Source organism: Panthera onca, chromosome A1 (genome assembly GCF_046562875.1).
Source record: "Panthera onca isolate mPanOnc1 chromosome A1, mPanOnc1 haplotype 2, whole genome shotgun sequence".
Classification (NCBI taxonomy): Eukaryota; Metazoa; Chordata; class Mammalia; order Carnivora; family Felidae; genus Panthera; species Panthera onca.
Window position 1 is genome coordinate 115,212,228 of NC_138339.1, and position 21,697 is coordinate 115,233,924.

The following is a 21,697-nucleotide window of genomic DNA, read 5'->3' on the forward strand; positions in this document are numbered from 1 at the left end:
TATTATTAATTACATAAAAATCACTAAAACTGTATAAAATATGTAACTTAAATAAAATATAAAGACACTTTAAACATATAAACATAAATAACACATAATACATTGATTATATAAAACATATCAAATATATATTATTAGTATGCAAAAATGTCACATATATTATATTTTTATATAAATAATATCACATAAAATTAAAAATTAATAGTAATAACAGAATTCAGTATAGTTTAGCACTGTTCTAAATGAATAATATGTACTAACTTTTTAAATCTTCACAAAAACCTTATGAAATGGGTATTATCATCTTTTATCAAAAGATAAAAGCTATACCAGCTAGAGGAAACAAGACTGCAGGGCCAATAACGACCACAAAAGATGCTATTCATTTGCATGCAGAGTAATAGCTTCTATCATGATATTAAAATCTGTTCCTGGGCTTGCCAACAACAACTGTAAGAATGACAGAATTCAATCCATATATATGTGGGGTTTTGGGGTTGTTTTTTTTTTTTTGTTTTTTTAAGGGGACACAAGCTTGAGAACAGAAGAAAGAAGACAAAAGAGAAGAAAGCAGACCATTTTGGAGGAAACAAGTTCTCTCAGGTGCCAGGAGAAACTGGACTTTGTGCTCAAAAGCACAAATTGGTTAGGTGAACATGATCTTGAAATATTAACAGATTTAAAAATGGGAGATTAGGTAGAACAGAAATGGAAAAGAATAAAAATTGGTTTTTTTTTCTTCTGTTAAATATTACTTCTATGTTATGTACATTTTCATTTGAATAAGATATGAAAAAATGAAGAGACAATTAGGCAGGATGAGACTGACGACAGTTTAGGGAAACAGTCTTATTAGAGATATTAAAACCCCATCTAACTCCAAACAGGTTTTAAGGTTATCATTCTAGGCTTGGTATTGATGTTGAGAATCGCTGTTAAGAGTATAAAAAGATTAGGTCTCAAATAAATCATGAAGATGGATGGCATTTACTATTTACCATGAATGTGTGTGGTATTAAACTTCATATTTTCACACACATTTTCATTAAGTTTGCCTAACAACCTTTTAATATGATGGCCTCCACTCTGCAGAATAGCAAATTGTGGCTCTGACAAATTAAGCAACTTGCTCTAAGTCATTCAACTAGGTCACAAAGCAGGGCCAGGAAACAAAGTTGCAAATCCAAAATGTATTATGTCATTATGTTTCCATAGATAAGTGATTACCAAACAAAATGACATCAGGATCACCAGGCAGGCTTTTTAAATACAGGTTCCAAGGCCTCATCCAAATCTACTTAATCAGTAGAAAGCACTATTAATTTTTATAATCTATCTTCTGATAACACTACTCTACTCTCATCATTCTCTTTACTCCTCCAAACCAGTGTGTCAGTACTTTTGATAGAAATGCCTTGATAGCAGCAGTCATCTACATACTCATGAATCTTTTTCCACTGTCAAGAATTATGTAAGTCTGAATAGGGATCTGCATGTCCCAAACTGTATGTGTATATGGACATGGAGTTTTGATTCTTAACTTGTTCTTTCTATTATCCCCTTTTTCTTAAGGTAGCAAACCATTCAGAAGTCGCACCTCATAGACTAAGTCAAATGGCAATAGGCCAAACTAGGATGCCTGAATTCTTGGTCAGGGCTCTGGTTATAATTGCTGTATGAAAGTGGGTTTGAATAAATTAGAACTGAAAACCACTGTGACACTTAATCTTAGTTTTCCCTTTAGCATGTACTCTGAACATTCAATTTTAAAAGCCACTACAAAAAACATTAAACTTACGTCTCCAGAAACCAGAGCTATCACCTTCTTCAAACTTGTTATTTGAAAAACCTATACAAAATAGAAAATTAAACTTGCAAATTTCTGAAAACAATTACCTGTATCTCTGTGGTAAACAAACCAAAAAACAAAGGGAAAAAAACAGCAAAACAAGTGCTACTTGTTATGATGCCCCTTTAATACAGGATAAACGACACAGAACTATAAATATAAATACTGAATAAAAACTCACACGGGTTGGGGGGCACCTGGATGGCTCAGTTGGTTAGGCAACCAACTTTGGCTCAGGTCATGATCTCACAGTTTGTGAGTTCGAGCCCCATGTCAGTCTCTGCACTGACAGCCCAGAGCCTGGAGCCTACTTCAGATTCTGTCTCCCTCTCTCTCTACACCTCCCCTGCTCACGCTCTGTGTCTCTCTGTCTCTCAATAATAAATAAATGTTAAAAAAAAAAATTTTTTTTTTAAACTCACATGGGTTGGGTAACAATTTCTGCATTGTGTCATTTAACTAAGGTAAAATGTCAGCCAACGCTATAGCATCTCAGATGTCATATATTCTTCTATATTATATGGTCAAACTACGGCTATATATCAACATAACACACTACATACTTTCTATTCAAAATATCAAATGTTTTAAAACCTTCAATCTCTTCATTTGCCAGAGGACAATATTACTCAATTATAATCCAATAATCAGTAATTTTTCCCATCTCAGTAATAAGGAAATTCTTCTAACATTTTTTATTTTCACCAAGTTTTTTTTTACATCTTTCATTTAACTCTACTTTCAGATTTCTCATATAATAAAAACCTGTACATAGATTTACGTGTCTCTGGAACATACAGATATGTCTCTAAAATTAATTTTAAAAGGATCTATCAGTAATATTTCATAAAATTTTTAAATGTTGAATCTTACTTAAATTATCTTTAGTGCAAAGACATTCATGGAATAATATACCTTAAAATTAAATGTGAATGTAAGATGCCTGTCAATCAGTATTTAAGCAAAATTATAAAATATATTTATATTAAATGATGGCTTCTGCAATACAGAGACTAATCACTTTGACAGGTATTAAATTTATATGCAGAATGTATATATAAAGTCACTTAATATCTCAGGTACAAAATAATCTAACATCCCTTTTAACACAGAAATCTAATACACAATTATGATATAAAAGTAAGTACCCTATAGCTTCAATGTGTAATTAGAGGAAAAGAGTTTTTCCTTGAAAAGATACATAATTGCCAAATAAAGATAATCTATACAGAAATAGCATATTCCATAAAACCTAAGTTTTCAGTTATTTAGTTCATGTCAGTATTTGCAATCTTTTAAGTTGGTTCAGAAAGGATTATAATCTATCTACTACCCTCCACAACTGACCTTTCCCAACATTCAACCCTCTTCAACTGTCTGGTTTCCAAAATGCTTGGTAAAGTCGTCCATCTTCACATTATCAGTCTTGTTCTTAAGTTATGCTCCAGTTCTGATATACAGTTTTTAGTTTTTAAGAAAAAAAAAAATGTAACTTCAAAGCTACTACTGGTTCTTTGCTCAACTCAAATTCACCTTTTGAAGTATATAAGATGGATCTCTTGCTGGGGGCCACAGGGGAAGAGTCTTGAGTACAGGAAAAAAAAAAACTAAATTGTGATTATAAGATTATCATCAGCAGTTTACCTCTGTTTCCAAAACTCTTTCCAACTCCAAAGCCACCCATTGTGGATGTATTCTCCCTTTTACTAGACTCGCCAGCATCTGAAAATTCAGACAGAGTTAAAACTCTTTAAAACATATAACTGTGCCATCAAAGACTAGAAATTAAAGGACTCCTTGAGATTGCTTAAAAATAAAATCTTTAAAAAAAAAAAAAAAAAAAAGGAGGGAACCTTGCTGGGTCCTTCGGTAGAGCATGCAACTCTTGGTCTCAGAGTTGCAAATTCAAGTCCCACGTTGCATGTAAAAATTACTTAAAAATAAAATCTTCAGGGGGTGCCTTGATGGTGCAGTTGGTTGAATGTCCCACTCTTGATCTTGGCTCAGGTCATGATCTCATGGTTTGTGGGTTTAAGCCCTGTGTGGGGCTTTGCACTGATGGTGCCAAGCCTAATTGGGATTCTGTATCCCCTTTTCTCTGCCCCTCCCCTGCTTATGCTCTTTCTCTCTCTCTCTCTCAAAAAAAACAAACAAACAACAAAAAAACCTTTAAGTAAATAAATTATTTAATTTTATTTTAAATGATTAAGTTTTATTTTTATTTTTTTAATGTTTCCTTATTTTTGAGAGAGACACAGAATGCCAGCAGGGGAGGGGCAGAGAGGGAGGGGCCACAGAATCTGAAGCAGGCTCCAGGCTCTGAGCTGTCAGCACAGAGCCCAACGTGGGGCTCAAACTCCCAAACCGTGAGACCATGACCTGAGCCAAAGTTGGATGCTTAACCAACTGAGCTATCCAGATGTCCCTATTTTAAATTAATCTTTAGGGTAAAGGTACCTCCAAGGATAGGGAGAAACAAGTATAAGAACTTATAAAGATATAATACCCTTCAACTTTTTATAAAAAATTCGTAACTTATAATACTAAGGTAAAACCATAAATATACTACTGGTGAAATACAGCTTTCTATTAGTTGTTATTTCATGAATGACTTTTCCTGACTTTTAATGAGGAAATTCAACTGTGATTTTCTGTATATTGAAACCTCACCCTGTATAGAGCCAGCTACTTAAACTTATGCCCCTGTATGAAGGTTACATGCTACTGAACATGTTATATTCTTGTGCGATTTTTTAATTATTACTTATTTATTCTGTTAACACTTAAACTTCTCAATCTTTCCACTTTTAAAATTCAAATTAGGAAGGAACTAGGCAATAAAGAAATAAGAGCTGTGACTGCCACTCCCCTTATCACCTCTCCACTCTTCCAGCGTCTTTACTCATATTATCTTTGAACTTTATCTCCTACCACATAACACTGAGCTCTCAACGTTTTAATTCACACCAAACAATGTCCCATGTTCCACACTGTGAACTTCTAATACTGTGTACCTTCCTGTATACTTCAGCAAGGCATTCCCTGCTTTCATATTTTCCTACCAAAATTCTTCAGCATGGCATTCCGTTTTCCTATTTTTTCCTATCAAAATTCCTTTCACACTTCAAAACCCCAGTTCAAAGGCAACCTTATCTGAAGAAGTCTTCTTTCAGACCTCCCGTCATCATCAATCCTTTCTCCACATTCCCACAGCACACTACCACTTTATTTCTTTCCATGTGTTTCTCTATCACTACATTAATCTTTCTGAGGGCAGAGGTGCTAAGGCAAGAAGCATGGTTATTTAGAACAAAACACTAGAACAAAAGACATCTGAAACAACAAAAACTGCATAAATTGTGTCTTACCTATCTGTGTAATATCTTAATACAACTAAGTTAAAGGACCTGCAAAACTTCTAAAGCCACGTGCAAAACTGCTTAAGAGCAATTATCCATATTTTCATCAGATTCTAAAGATGTGTGTGATTCAAGAAGTTAAAGCTATTTATGTTATACTTTATAGAACATAAAAAGGGGATCAATGCTGTATTATAAGCAATTAAGAGACAATTTCAAAAACAAATTACTAGCTATGCAAGTTCTGAGAAAAAAATATCACAGAGGTTGAAACTAAAATAGCGGGTTAACAATAACGAAAAGGAGTTATATTAATGGGTCTATGAATTCCCAAGATTGTATGTGGTACAATGATAACTTTTATAAGTATTAACATTCAACCAAGAGTTTTGATAAGTTTGTTTTTCAACCTAACCCATATGAAATTAACAACGTGTAGTAAAAACTGTCTAAGTGGTGTTTTTCTAGTTTAAAAAGCTTTTATTCAGAGATACAAGCTTCCAGTTATGGAATGAGTAAGTCACACAGATGAAAAGTACAGCATAGGGAATATAATCAATGATACTGTTAATAGTGTTGTATGGTAACAGATGGTAGCTACATTTGTGGTGAGCATACCACAACCCATACAGGTGATGAATTACTTCACTGTACACCTGAAACTAATGCAATATTTTAGGTCAACTATACTTCAATTAAAAAAAAAGAGAGAAAAAAAGTACATTCAATTAATGTAAAACTTTAACAAGATATATAAGTATACTTTCTGAACTTGAAAATTTAAAAATAGTTAATTCAAAACATTTCTGGCTTTGGTAAAAATAAAGTATTTAAACTTTTAAAAAGATTTTATTCAATAATATTTTGAAATCTACATCAAAAAGTGTCACCTCATCTATTCTAAAATGGGATTTAAAAACATCTACTCAAAAATAAAGTTTTAAAATAAATCCAGTATTAAATATTTCTCTAAGTGTAATATTAAGATATTATCTCTAATGTTAGTAATAACTAACAAAACCCACACCTGAACCTCTTGGCAAGATTACATGATTTTTATTCATCAATGCTTCTTACTATGAAGGTTTTAAAAACAGAATATATGTGCATATTTAAGGAATAAATTGGGGCACCTAGGTGGCTCAGTTGGTTAAGCATCCAACTCTTGATTCTGGCTTGCATGATAATCTCACAGTTCATGGGTTCGAGCCCCATACTGGGTTCTGTGCTGATGGTGCCAAGCCTGCTTGGGGTTCTCTCTCCGCCCCTACCCCACTCATGCTCTCAAAATAAATAAACTTAAATTTTTTTTTAATAATTATTTCCAAATTATATCAAAATATAGATCCACATGTTAACTATGTTAACTGAATCCAAACAAGAAATTAAGTTTTCCAAATATCAAATGAAATGCCACACCTTTAGTTTCCAATGAATAAAAATCCTTAGAAATAAGATTTTTCAACTAACATCTAATGAATTCAAGATTAAATGTTTTGTGTATTTAAAACTACCAATTAGCCCTTATTTATGGCATCCTGTAAAAGAAATAAATGGTCATAAAGATATTTAAATAAATTGAAGGTTCTCATATTTTATCACACTATACTAAAACATAAAGCAGAATATTTTCAGCATTTTAATAACAATTCTAAAAATGGACCACAGTAAGGTGTTCTGCTGTGTCATTATCAGATCACACGGTTGATCTAAAAATAACAATGAAAAGTTTCAACACTGGGAAAATAACCTCTTAATATTAATGACCTAAGAGAAATGCTTCTGTGCTGTCTTTCTGGAGAAATTTAAAAAAAAAACAGGTTCTTCTCACCCTCATCTGTGAAGTTTTTACCAACACTCCTCCCATGCCAATTGTTGGAAATCAATAATCACATTAAGTAGCAGCTCTGTAAACCAACTATCTTTAATCAATCTAACCAATCTATTTTTATCAATTTAACTATCTCCTACTATCCCAGAAAAGGAAAAAAAAGCAAAAAGAACACTCATAGCTGAAAAAATAATAAACTCATTACCTCAAAGTCTACTCTGCAGAGAGTTATAACAGATTTAGCTTTGCACTCAACAGCCATAATAGTCTCTATTCATTCTACCATTCAACAGTTGAGAAGTTTTAATGAAAGACAACGATACTTACCTCTGTTTCCCAAACTCCTCCCAGAAGCAAATCCACTTCTCATGAAATGATCTCTTCCAGAAGGTCCATCATCCATTTCTAAAGCAATTAACATTTTGAAGCAAATCCAAATTAGTATCTGGTGGTACACAAATTTTAAGCCATTCCAATGCACGACCCATAGGACAAAGGAGAATTATATAAATCAATAAGAAAAACAAACAGCCTAGTAGCCTATCTAAGGGAGTTTTCCAAAAGAAAAATAAATGGTAACTAAAGCTTACTCAACTACACAGAATGGAAATCAAAGGAAGGAAATAGCTTTTTCAACCACATGACTGACTGGAAAACAGTTTTAAGTTTGCTAATAACAAAACCAGTCAAAGACAGGGGAACAAGAACAAATCGTATACTATAGTGAAGCTATAAATCAATCTTAATCCTAATTTTAAAAGAGTATACTTTTTGAAAGTATATTAACTTCTCCTCTGGATAAACAAATCAAACTGTCATATAGAAATTGAATCAATACTTAAATCTCTACATCATGCCTTAACAGTTTTACAGGTGAGCTCTACCAAATCTCAAAGAACAAATTATTTCAATTTCCTACAACCATTCCCGGAAATAGAGGAATTATTCCCCAACCCATTCTACCAAGTGAACATAATTTTGACATGACAAGGAAAACTCTCACAAGTAGACGCAATATCTCCAAAACAATTATTAGCAAAACAACCCCAAAGGAAACTGAACAGACAAAACATTATGACCAACTTCGGTTTTTCCCCCGTATGCAAGGGCATTTTAACATCACAAAGTCTTCAAAAGGTAATTAACAACATCAACATATTAAAAAGAAAAAACTACCTCCATAGGTCTATGATATAACTCAACACAATTTATGACTTAAAAACATATACTTAGCAATTTAAGGGATGTTCATGGCAGCTTTGTTCGTACCAGCAAAAAGGAAACAACTCATATGTGCATCAGTAAGAGAATAAAAATATGTGGCACAGTCACACAAGAGTATTACATATGTAAATATGTTCTATACTTTATTATACAGAATTATATATATTGTATATGTATAGTGTATTCATGTAAGAGTATGATTATAAATGGACCAAAACAACTGTCAACATGGATAAAACTTAAAAAGAAAACTGAATGAAAAATTCAAATTGCAGAAAAAGACTATATATAGTAAGTTACCATTTTTGTAAAACTCAAGAAGCAATCTTAAATATAGTGTACAGTGTACATATGTAATAAGTTTCTTTAAAAAAAAAAGAAAACAGGTGCCTGGTGGTTCCATCAGTTGAGGGTCTGACTCTTGATTTCGGCTCAGGTCATGATCCCAGGATGGTGGGATTGAGCCCCATGTGGGGTTCCATGCTGAACGTGGAGCCTGCTGGAGATTCTTTCTCTCCCAATGTCCCTCTCCCCCACTCATACTCTCTTCATGTTTAATTTTTCTTTAGTAATTTTAGGGATTACTGCTCTCACTTTCAGAAATTTAACTAAGTGCCATCACTGAATTTTATCCAGTTCAATCCCCAACAAAATACATAGGAAGAAAAACATCAGTACAGAAGTCCATAATATAAATGATGAAGTATAGCTATTTTTCTATAGTGCTCTGAACCCTATCAAAACAAATCAAAAGAAATAAAAATAAACTCCATTTAAAATGAAATCAGATTAATGAAAGCAATTCCCACCCAGTGACCAAAGAATGTATCTCATATATAGTCACATTTGGACCAGATCCAGGAAGGAGGAGCAAATTTTGAACTTAAAAAAAAAAAACAACAACAACAACTCACATACTGAACCAAGCAAAAGTACCAACAACTATGGGACTTCAGTATGAGTTCTAGTCCTCTATGATCTTCCAACCTTCCTCTGAAATGATCTGCTTAACACAAGGTGAAAAGGTTAAGGGAAGATGAGAAAGACTTTGTGGCAAAGAGTTCTAAAACAACTTCTCATTTTTTAGGGCTACCAGCTGTCCTAACTTCTAATCCCCTTCATTATCCTAAGTAGCTCAAAGACTAAACATTTATAAATCACCAATGTTGGAAGGAAAAAAAAAAAAAAGAGGTTAGAGTGGAAGAGAGCCAAAGCATAAGGGACTCTTAAAAACTGAGAACTGAGGGTTGATGGGGGGTGGGAGGGAGGGAAGGGTGGGTGATGGGTATTGAGGAGGGCACCTTTTGGGATGAGCACTGGGTGTTGTATGGAAACCAATTTGACAATAAACTTCATATAATGAACAATAAATAAATAAATAAATAAATAAATCACCAATGTTGAGTCTTCCATCTAGAGATCACGCAATTATAAAGGTAATGTGCACTGGGGATCTTGTTAAAGTGTAGATTCTGATGCAGTACTTTTGGTTGGAGCATTAGATTCTGTATTTTAAGAAGTCTGCAGGTAACATCAATGCTACTAGTCTGGTAACCACATTCAGAGTAACACGATTTTTATATCCACCAAAAGACAAACCAGAAAATATTCACAGCAGAAATATTCAAAACAGGAAATACTGTAAACTACCCACATGCCCATTAATACAGTTTACAGCACAGTTACAAAGTAGAAAACATATATCCAAGAATAACTCACAACTACTTCTGATAACATGGAGAGAATCTTGAACACAAGAGAATATATAGTTCCATTGTAAATGATTCCAATTTACAGGAAAAACTGATCTGTGCTGCCAGAAATCACAATAGCAGTTACTCCTGGTCAGAATGATGGGGCTTCGAAGGAAGACATAGAAGAATTTTAGAGCACCACTAATGTTCTATTTTTTGATTTGGGTACTCAACACAGCAGTATGTTCAGTTTATTCAAATCCAGGAAGCTGAACATTTATGATGTGAATCTTACTTTAAAATAGTGAATCTGTGTGTACACTGTGCTTCAATAAAAAAAAATTCTTTTTAAAACAAGAACTTGGTCTACATAGATCTGAGGACAAAGGCAACTAACCTTGTAATTAGCAGGTAATTTCCATGTTCCAGAGGTTATTTTTTTTTAAAAGATGAAAAGCATAAAATCAAAATTAAATTAGGACATGAGAAAAGAAAACTAGAGGCCAATCTTAATAAATTAATTTTAAAGTGCTAAATAAAAAAATTAACATCTCATTTCACTGAAAACTACAATAAAATAGCTATGCAGGGTTTATACTAGGAATACAAATTTAGTTCAAGTTTAAAGAACTCCATTTACAACACTACATTAAGAGATTTAAAGGAGACAACAGACACAAGTAATTTTTTTAAAAAAGCATTTATTAACATTCAACTGCCTTTTCTAAACAAAACTAATATTTGACCAGAAGTGGAAAAAAACTTCCTTGGCATGATTTAAAAAACAACTAATGTAGGAGAGGGAAGATGGCGGCCTAGGAGGACACTGGGCTCACCGCGCATCCTGCTGATCACTTAGATTCCACCTACACCTGCCTAAAGAACCCAGAAAACCGCCAGAGGATTAGCAGAAAGGAGTCTCCAGAACCAAGCGCAGATGAGAGGCCCACAGAAGAGGGTAGGAAGGGCGGCGAGGCGGTGTGCGCTCCACGGACTGGCGGGAGGGAGCCGGGGCGGAGGGGCGGCCCGCCAGCCAAGCAGAGCCCCCAGTCTGGCTGGCAAAAGCAGAGGGGCCGGACGGACTGTGTTCCGACAGCAAGCGCGACTTAGCGTCTGGGAGGTCATAAGTTAACAGCTCTGCTCAGAAAGGGGGAAGGCTGGAGGACAAAGGGAGGGAGAGTTGCTGAGCCCCCAGACGACAGAGCTCAGTTTGGTGGGGAACAAACGCACTCGCCAGCGCCATCTCCCCCGCCCATCCCCCAGCCAAAATCCCAAAGGAAACCAGTTCCTGCCGGGCAACTTGCCACTCCGCACAAACACCCAACTCTGTGCTTCTGCGGAGCCGAACCTCCGGCAGTGGATCTGACTCCCTCCCGCTGCCACAGGGCCCCTCCTGAAGTGGATCACCTAAGGAGAAGCGAGCTAAGCCTGCCCCTCCTGCCCCCGTGCACCTTGCCTACCCACCCCAGCTAATATGCCAGATCCCCAGCACCACAAGCCTGGCAGTGTGCAAGTAGCCCAGATGGGCCACGCCACCCCACAGTGAATCCTGCCCCTAGGAGAGGGGAAGAGAAGGCACACACCAGTCTGACTGTGGCCCCAGCAGTGGGCTGGGGGCAGACATCAGGTCAGACTGCGGCCCCACCCACCAACTCCAGTTATACACCACAGCACAGGGGAAGTGCCCTGCAGGTCCTCACCACTCCAGGGACTATCCAAAATGACCAAACGGAAGAATTCCCCTCAGAAGAATCTCCAGGAAATAACAACAGCTAATGAACTGATCAAAAAGGATTTAAATAATATAACAGAAAGTGAATTTAGAATAATAGTCATAAAATTAATCGCTGGGCTTGAAAACAGTATAGAGGACAGCAGAGAATCTCTTGCTACAGAGATCAAGGGACTAAGGAACAGTCACGAGGAGCTGAAAAGCACTTTGCAAAACAAAATGGAAATGACGACGGCTCGGATTGAAGAGGCAGAGGAGAGAATAGGTGAACTAGAAGATAAAGTTATGGAAAAAGAGGAAGCTGAGAGAAAGAGAGACAAAAAAATCCAGGAGTATGAGGGGAAAATTAGAGAACTAAGTGATACACTAAAAAGAAGTAATATACGCATAATTGGTATCCCAGAGGAGGAAGAGAGAGGGAAAGGTGCTGAAGGGGTACTTGAAGAAATTATAGCTGAGAACTTCCCTGAACTGGGGAAGGAAAAAGGCATTGAAATCCAAGAGGCACAGAGAACTCCCTTCAGATGTAACTTGAATCGATCTTCTGCATGACATATCATAGCGAAACTGGCAAAATACAAGGACAAAGAGAAAATTCTGAAAGCAGCTAGGGATAAACGTGCCCTCACATATAAAGGGAGACCTATAAGACTCATGACTGATCTCTCTTTTGAAACTTGGCAGGCCAGAAAGGATTGGCACGATATCTTCAGTGTGCTAAACAGAAAAAATATGCAGCCGAGAATCCTTTATCCAGCAAGTCTGTCATTTAGAATAGAAGGAGAGATAAAGGTCTTCCCAAACAAACAAAAACTGAAGGAATTTGTCACCACTAAACCAGCCCTACAAGAGATCCTAAGGGGGATCCTGTGAGACAAAGTACCAGAGACATCACTACAAGCATAAAACATACAGACATCACAATGACTCTAAACCCGTATCTTTCTATAATAACACTGAATGTAAATGGATTAAATGTGCCAACCAAAAGACATAGGGTATCAGAATGGATAAAAAAACAAGACCCATCTATTTGCTGTCTACAAGAGACTCATTTTAGATCTGAGGACACCTTCAGATTGAGAGTGAGGGGATGGAGAACTATTTATCATGCTACTGGAAGCCAAAAGAAAGCTGGAGTAGCCATACTTATATCAGACAAACTAGACTTTAAAGGCTGTAACAAGAGATGAAGAAGGGCATTATATAATAATTACAGGGTCTATCCATCAGGAAGAGCTAACAATTATAAATGTCTATGCGCCGAATACAGGAGCCCCCAAATATATAAAACAATTACTCATAAACGTTTATAAGCAACCTTATTGATAAGAATGTGGTAATTGCAGGGGACTTTAACACCCCACTTACAGAAATGGATAGATCATCTAGACACACGGTCAATAAAGAAACAAGGGCTCTGAATGATACATTGGATCAGATGGACTTGACAGGTATATTTAGAAGTCTGCATCCCAAAGCAACAGAATATACTTTCTTCTCGAGCGCACATGGAACATTCTCCAAGGTAGATCATATACTGGGTCACAAAACAGCCCTTCATAAGTTTACAAGAATTGAAATTATACCATGCATACTTTCAGACCACAATGCTATGAAGCTTGAAATCAAACACAGGAAAAAGTCCGGAAAACCTCCAAAAGCATGGAGGTTAAAGAACACCCTACTAACGAATGAGTGGGTCAACCAGGCAATTAGAGAAGAAATTAAAAAATATATGGAAACAAACGAAAATGAAAATACAACAATCCATACGCTTTGGGACGCAGCGAAGGCAGTCCTGAGAGGAAAATACATTGCAATCCAGGCCTATCTCAAGAAACAAGAAAAATCCCAAATACAAAATCTAACAGTGCAGCTAAAGGAAATAGAAGCAGAACAGCAAAGACAGCCTAAACCCAGCAGAAGAAGAGAAATAATAAAGATCAGAGCAGAAATAAACAATATAGACTCTAAAAAAACTGTAGACCAGATCAATGAAACCAAGAGTTGGTTTTTTGAAAAAATAAACAAAATTGACAAACCTCTAGCCAGGCTTCTCAAAAAGAAAAGGGAGATGATCCAAATAAATAAAATCATGAATGAAAATGGAATTATTACAACCAATCCCTCAGAGATACAAACAATTATCAGGAAATACTATGAAAAACTATATGCCAACAAATTGGACAACCTGGAAGAAATGGACAAATTCCTAAACACCCACTCTTCCAAAACTCAATCAGGAGGAAATAGAAAGTTTGAACAGACCCACAACCAGTGAAGAAATTGAATTGGTTATCAAAAATCTCCCAACAAATAAGAGTCCAGGACCAGATGGCTTCCCAGGGGAGTTCTACCAGACGTTTAAAGCAGAGATAATACCTATCCTCCTGAAGCTATTCCAAAAAATAGAAAGGGAAGGAAAACTTCCAGACTCATTCTGTGAAGCCAGTATTACTTTGATTCCTAAACCAGACAGAGACCCAGTAAAAAAAGAGAACTACAGGCCAATATCCCTGATGAATATGGATGCAAAAATTCTCAATAAGATACTAGCAAATCGAATTCAACGGCATATAAAAAGAATTATTCACCATGATCAAGTGGGATTCATTCCTGGGATGCAGGGCTGGTTCAACATTCGCAAATCGATCAACGTGATACATCACATTAACAAAAAAAAAGAGAAGAACCATATGATCCTGTCAATCGATGCAGAAAAGGCCTTTGACAAAATCCAGCACCCTTTCTTAATAAAAACCCTTGAGAAAGTCGGGATAGAAGGAACATACTTAAAGATCATAAAAGCCATTTATGAAAAGCCCACAGCTATCATCATCCTCAGTGGGGAAAAACTGAGAGCTTTTTCCCTGAGATCAGGAACACAAAAGGGATGCCCACTCTCACCGCTGTTGTTTTAACATAGTGTTGGAAGTTCTAGCATCAGCAATCAAACAACAAAAGGAAATCAAAGGCATCAAAATTGGCAAAGATGAAGTCAAGCTTTCACTTTTTGCAGATGACATGATATTATACATGGAAAATCCGACAGACTCCACCAAAAGTCTGCTAGAACTGATACATGAATTCAGCAAAGTTGCAGGATACAAAATCAATGTACAGAAATCGGTTGCATTCTTATACACTAACAATGAAGCAACAGAAAGACAAATAAAGAAACTGATCCCATTCACAATTGCACCAAGAAGCATAAAATACCTAGGAATAAATCTAACCAAAGATGTAAAAGATCTGTATGCTGAAAACTATAGAAAGCTTATGAAGGTAATTGAAGAAGATATAAAGAAATGGAGAGACATTCCCTGCTCATGGATTGGAAGAATAAATATTGTCAAAATGTCAATACTACCCAAAGCTATCTACACATTCAATGCAATCCCAATCAAAATTGCACCAGCATTCTTCTCGAAACGAGAACAAGCAATCCTAAAATTCATATGGAACCACAAAAGGCCCTGAATAGCCAAAGTAATTTTGAAGAAGAAGACCAAAGCAGGAGGCATCACAATCCCAGACTTTAGCCTCTACTACAAAGCTGTCATCATCAAGACAGCATGGTATTGGCACAAAAACAGACACATAGACCAATGGAATAGAATAGAAACCCCAGAACTAGACCCACAAACGTATGGCCAACTCATCTTTGACAAAGCAGGAAAGAACATCCAATGGAAAAAAGACAGTCTCTTTAACAAATGGTGCTGGGAGAACTGGACAGCAACATGCAGAAGGTTGAAACTAGACCACTTTCTCACACCATTCACAAAAATAAACTCAAAATGGATAAAGGACCTGAATGTGAGACAGGAAACCATCAAAACCTTAGAGGAGAAAGCAGGAAAAGACCTCTCTGACCTCAGCCGTAGCAATCTCTTACTTGGCACATCCCCAGAGGCAAGGGAATTAAAAGCAAAAGTGAATTACTGGGACCTTATGAAGATAAAAAGCTCCTGCACAGCAAAGGAAACAACCAACAAAACTAAAAGGCAACCAACGGAATGGGAAAAGATATTTGCAAATGACATATCGGACAAAGGGCTAGTATCCAAAATCTATAAAGAGCTCATCAAACTCCACACCCGAAAAACAAATAACCCAGTGAAGAAATGGGCAGAAAACATGAATAGACACTTCTCTAAAGAAGACATCCGGATGGCCAACAGGAACATGAAAAGATGTTCAACGTCGCTCCTTATCAGGGAAATACAAATCAAAACCACACTCAGATTTACCTCACGCCAGTCAGAGTGGCCAAAATGAACAAATCAGGAGACTATAGATGCTGGAGAGGATGTGGAGAAACGGGAATCCTCTTGCACTGTTGGTAGGAATGCAAATTGGTGCAGCCGCTCTGGAAAGCAGTGTGGAGGTTCCTCAGAAAATTAAAAATAGACCTACCCTATGACCCAGCAATAGCACTGCTAGGAATTTATCCAAGGGATACAGGAGTACTGATGCATAGGGGCACTTGTACCCCAATGTTTATAGAAGCACTCTCAACAATAGCCAAATTATGGAAAGAGCCTAAATGTCCATCAACTGATGAATGGATAAAGAAATTGTGGTTTATATACACAATGGAATACTACGTATGAGAAAGAATGAAATATGGCCTTTTGTAGCAATGTGGATGGAACTGGAGAGTGTGATGCTAAGTGAAATAAGCCATACAGAGAAAGACAGATACCATATGGTTTCACTCTTATGTGGATCCTGAGAAACTTAACAGAAACCCATGGGGGAGGGGAAGAAAAAAACAAAAAAGAGGTTAGAGTGGGAGAGAGCCAAAGCATAAGAGACTGTTAAAAACAGAACAAACTGAGGGTTGATGGGGGGTGGGAGGGAGGGGAGGGTGGGTGATGGGTATTGAGGAGGGCACCTTTTGGGATGAGCACTGGGTGTTGTATGGAAACCAATTTGACAATAAATTTCATATATTAAAAAAAAAAAAAACAAAAAAACAACTAATGTAAGCCTAAAGCAAACATCATACTTTAATTATAAAATTTTGGGAGCATTAACTGAAATTGAGAAAAGTCTAAATGATTATTATTTTTATTACTATTTAGTGAATGATATGCTTTATTCATTACTTTAAGACAACAAAGGACAAAATCTGTGTTAAGAGATGAAATATGCATCACACATCACTAGGGAAAAGAGAGCATGTTTAACAGATGTTGCAGAGAAAACTTTATGCAGAAAAAAAATGGATCTCTATTTTACATCATATTCAAAATAAAGGATTCAACTGTACACTTAAAAATGGTTAAGCAGGTTAAGCTTATTCAACTTCATAAAGACTATCTACAAAAAACCCAGAGGTAACATCACACTTAATACTGAGAATCTCAAAGCTTTTCCACGAAGATCATGTACAAGTCAAGGATGTGCCCTCTCATCACTCCATTTCAATATCATACTGGAAGTTCTAACTAATGTAATAAGGCAAAAAAAGAAAATGAAAGGTATACATATTGGGAAAGAAGAAATAAAAGTCTTTTTTCACAAATGACATTATCATTAACGTAGAAAATCTAAAATACAGACAAAAAATGCCAGGAACTAATATGCAATTATAGCAAAGGATAAGGATACCAGATTAATATACAAAACCAACTGCTTTAGTATATAACAGTAATGAACAAGTTGAATTTAAAATAAAACACATTACCATTTACATCAGCACTTAAAAAAAGTGAATAGGTATAAATCTAACAAAATATACAGATCTCTGTGAGGATAACTACAAAACTCTCATGAACAAAAACCAAAGAACCAAATAAATGGAAAGATATTTCACATTCATAGATACTAAAACTATTGTCAAGATGTCAGTTCTTCACAACTTGATCTAGAGACTCAATGCTAAACCAATCAAAATCCCAGCAAGTTATTTTATGGATATTGACAAACCAATTCTAAATTTTTATATGGAGACTTTACATTCTATACCTAGAATAGCCAACATAATATTGAAGGAGAAGAACAAAGTTGGATGAATGACACTACCCAACTTCAATAGTATACTATATACTATATTATAAACCTATAGTGATCAAGACAGTGTAGTATTGGGGAGCCTGGGTGGCTCAGTTGGTTAAGGGTCCAACTTCAGCTCAGGTCATGATCTCACAGTTCATGGGCTCAAGCCCCATGTCAGGCTCTGAGCTGACAGCGTGGAGCCTGGAGCCTGCTTCAGATTCTGTGTCTCCCTCTCCCTGTGTGTCCCTCCCCTCCTTGTGCTCTCTCTTAAAAATAAGTAAATAAAATATTCAAAAAAAGATTTAAAAAAAAGTGTAGTATTGGCAAAAGAATCAATCAATGGAACAGAACAGAGAACCAAGAAACATCCACATAAATAGGGTCAAAAGGCAATACAATGGAGCAAAGACAGTCTTCAAAGAATGGTGCTAGAACTAAACACCCACAGGGAGGGAAAAAAAAAAAGAACACAGATCCAACTTTACACCCTTCACAAAAATTAACTCAAAATGGATCACAGATCTAAATGTACATGCAAAACTATACAACATCTGGAAGAAAACATAGGAGAAAACATAGATGACCTTGGGTATGGAGATGACTTATTAGACACAACACCAAATGCATGATCCATTAAAGAAATAATTGATAAGCTGAACTACACTGAAGTTAAAAACTTCTGCTCTGCAAAACGCAATGTCAAAAAAAATGAGAAAACAAGCCACACACTGGGAGAAAATATCTAAGAACACATCTGATAAAGGACTGTTAACCAAAACAAAGAACTCTTAAAATTCAACAAGAAAACAAATCCAATTAAAAAATGGGTCCAAGACCGTAACAGAGACCTCAACAAAAGAGATACACAAATGGCAAACAGGCATATGGAAAGATACTCCACATGATAGGACATCAGAGAAATGCAAATTAAAACATTAAGATACCACCATATACCTATATGGAAGGCCCAAATCCATTAACACTGAAAATATCAAATGCTAGCAAGGATATATAGCAACAGGAACTCATTTATTTGATGGGAAGGTAAAAGGGTATTGATATTTAGCAAGACAGTTTGGTAGTTTCTGACAAAACTAAACATACTCCTACCATATCATCTAGCAAGAATGCTCCCTGGTATTTACCGAAAGGAGCTGAAAACTCATATCCACACAAAAACCTGCACATGGTTGTGTTTATAGCAGCTTTATAGCCAAAACTTGTAAGCAATCAATACATCCATCAGCAGGTGAATAAATTTAAAATTGTGCTACATCCAGACAACAGCATATTATTCATTGCTTTAAAAAAAAAAAAAACTGAGCTATCAAGCCATGAAAAGACATGGAGGAAGCTTAAATGCATATTACTAAGTGAAAGAACCCAATGTGAAAAGCCTACATACTGTATGATTCCAACTGTGTGACACTCTAGAAAAGGTAAAACTATGTAGACAGTAAAAAGAGCATTGGTTGCTAGGGGATAGGGGAGGAAGAGAGATGAATAGGCAGCACACAGAGGATTTTTAGGGCACTGAAAATGCTCTTTTTGATACATGATGGATACATGTCATTATACATTCATCCAAACCCACAGAACATACAACACCAAGAGTGAGCTATAATGTGAACTATGGACTTTAGGTGATTATAAAGTGTCAGTGTAGGTTCAACTGTAATAAATGTACAAATCTGGTTGGGAATGTTGATAATGGGGGAGGCTACGCAGATGTGGAATAGGTCACATGGGAAATATCTACGCCTTCCCCTCAATTTTGCTATGAACTAAAACCGCTCTAAAAAAATCTAGTCTTAAAAAATTTTTTTTAATTTAGAAATATCATGGTTAAAATGACAAATTTTACGTTGTATGTTTATTGTACCACAATTAAAAAAAAAAAAAACACGTCATTTTAACTGCTATAGACCCATGGTCTGGGTTGACCACAAAAGCTCAAATGCAAAGATTTTTTGTGAATCCTGTATTCACTCATACTGAATACACAATGTTCTGATTTGTCACTGAAATAGTTACCATGATTTTTTTTTAAAGGACAGAGTCAGATAATTAAAAGCTACACGTGAAAAGTAAAACTCTTAACAGTAACAGGTGGTTACTTCTAACACAGAGGTGACAGAGTTTAATCAAAACTGCAAAAGCATATCAGAAAGTAAAAATATTAGTTCAATGACCTCACAACAAAATTTTTCAACAGTAAGACGCATCACGGACAAAGATGACAGATTACAGTATGGAAGGAAATATTGGCCATGTATAAATCAGAAGAGCACAAAATCTAAAATACAGGAGGAATGCCTGCCAATCAATAAGAGAAACAGAGCATGCATAATAGAAAAAATGGGCTAAAAACATGAAGAGGCAACTTACAGGAGAAACCTAAAATATTACCAATCATATGAAGAGATACTTCAGCTGTTAATCAGATAAATGTATTTACAACAATGAGATTTTACTTTACACCCAATAGGCTGGCTAAATTTAGAAGACTGAATAGTATCAAATATCAATGGAGATATAAAAACCTTTATATCCAACTGATGGGAGTATACACTGGCATAGTTATTCTAGAGAGCAATTATTAAGTATTCAGTCAAATTAAGTACACATACACCCATGACCCTCTAATTCCTCTCCTGCGTCCATTACCCAAAGACATTCTCACTCCAGTCTATGAAGGGATATGTACAGAAATGTTCACCTTTGTGGTAGTGGAGGATGATAAGATGTATTCTCAGGGTCCATTATGGGAGTGGGGGTGGGGTGTAAATAAAACTTGGAGACAAAGGGTATTAATAAATACCTTGCAGTAGTTAGAAACAATGAAATCAATGATCCATTACAAGTAAGTCTTAAGCATAGTGGTAGGGTGGGAAAGAATGAGATCTTTACCTCAATTACATTTTTCTAAGTACACGTATAGAAAAAACAGGCACACAAAACAGCATGTTTTAAAACACACATAAAGAAGAACAGTTCCTTTGGGGGAAAAGAGCACCTGATACTCCCTTACATAAATAGCTCATCTAGGACTAATTCAAATCATTCAAAAAAGGGTAATGAAAAAAATCAGTAAAGGCAACATAAGATCTGTGACATACTGGGGTGCCTGGGTGGCTCAGTCAGTGAAGCGACAGACTTAACTGACTCAGGTCATGATCTCAGAGTTTGTGAGTTCAAGCCCCACATCAGGCTCTGTATTGACAGCTCAGTGCCTGGAGGCTGCTTCAGATTCTGTGTCTCTTCCTGTCTCTGCCCCATTGTGTCATACAATGAGATAAAGAGAAGGGAATGACAAAAGAGGAAAATTAAATAGGAAACAGAGTTTAAAAAACTTAAATCTTAGGGGCACCTGGGTGGGTCAATTAAGCATCTGATTCTTGGTTTCAGCTCAGGTCACGATCTCATGGTTCATTAAGTTCAAGCCCCACATCAGACTCCATGCTGTCAGCGAGGAGCCTGCTTGGGATTCTCTCTCTCCCTCTCTCTCTCTTTGCCCCTCCACTGCTTGTCCTCTCAAAAAAAATAAACTTAAAAAAATAATAATAATAAAAATAAAAACATAAATCCTCTTGACAAACACTAGCTAATTCCTCTCTAGGGAAACTGCTCTCCCCAACAAAACAGCCTGGCCCTGGCCCCATTACTTGATAGAGGAGCCAAGCACTCAACAAGCTGTGTCCATGCACATGAAGTTGATTTCCTACCAGCATTTTTAATGGTCCACTCAAATACAAAAAAAGCAGGCAAGGACAACCTTTGGCCCAGCCGGCTCCAGTAAGAAAGGCTCCCCAGGCAGACACCTAGACTTGGTGCTCGGCACAGGTCGTCAGGCTCTGGCTTGGTGGCCAACATCCAGGATCTTCGTGGGGCAGCACTCCTTTCCTTCGTGGAAAGGAGTCTGGGGGTCACACTAAACTCCAAGTTTAAGTTCTGGACCCTGACATGAAGCAGTGATGCCACTTCTGAGGCTTGTCCATG

General features: G+C 36.4%; 1 protein-coding gene across 5 annotated transcripts in view; it reads right to left on the bottom strand.

The window, feature by feature from the left end:
- The window catches only part of DDX4 (DEAD-box helicase 4), an 82,297-nt gene that overhangs the window by 42,812 nt on the left and 17,788 nt on the right, over window positions 1-21,697 (bottom strand). For 3 of the 5 annotated variants that reach the window (XM_078449771.2, XM_078449777.2, XM_078449768.2), the window contains exons 4-6: window positions 7,367-7,444; window positions 3,494-3,571; window positions 1,799-1,849 (exon numbers count right to left, since the gene is read on the bottom strand). In XM_078449771.2, the coding sequence (XP_078305897.1) occupies window positions 1,799-1,849; window positions 3,494-3,571; window positions 7,367-7,444 (207 nt within the window). The remainder of the gene's footprint in view (window positions 1-1,798; window positions 1,850-3,493; window positions 3,572-7,366; window positions 7,445-21,697) is intronic. The other 2 variants (XM_078449775.2, XM_078449773.2) reach the window with 1 other exon arrangement.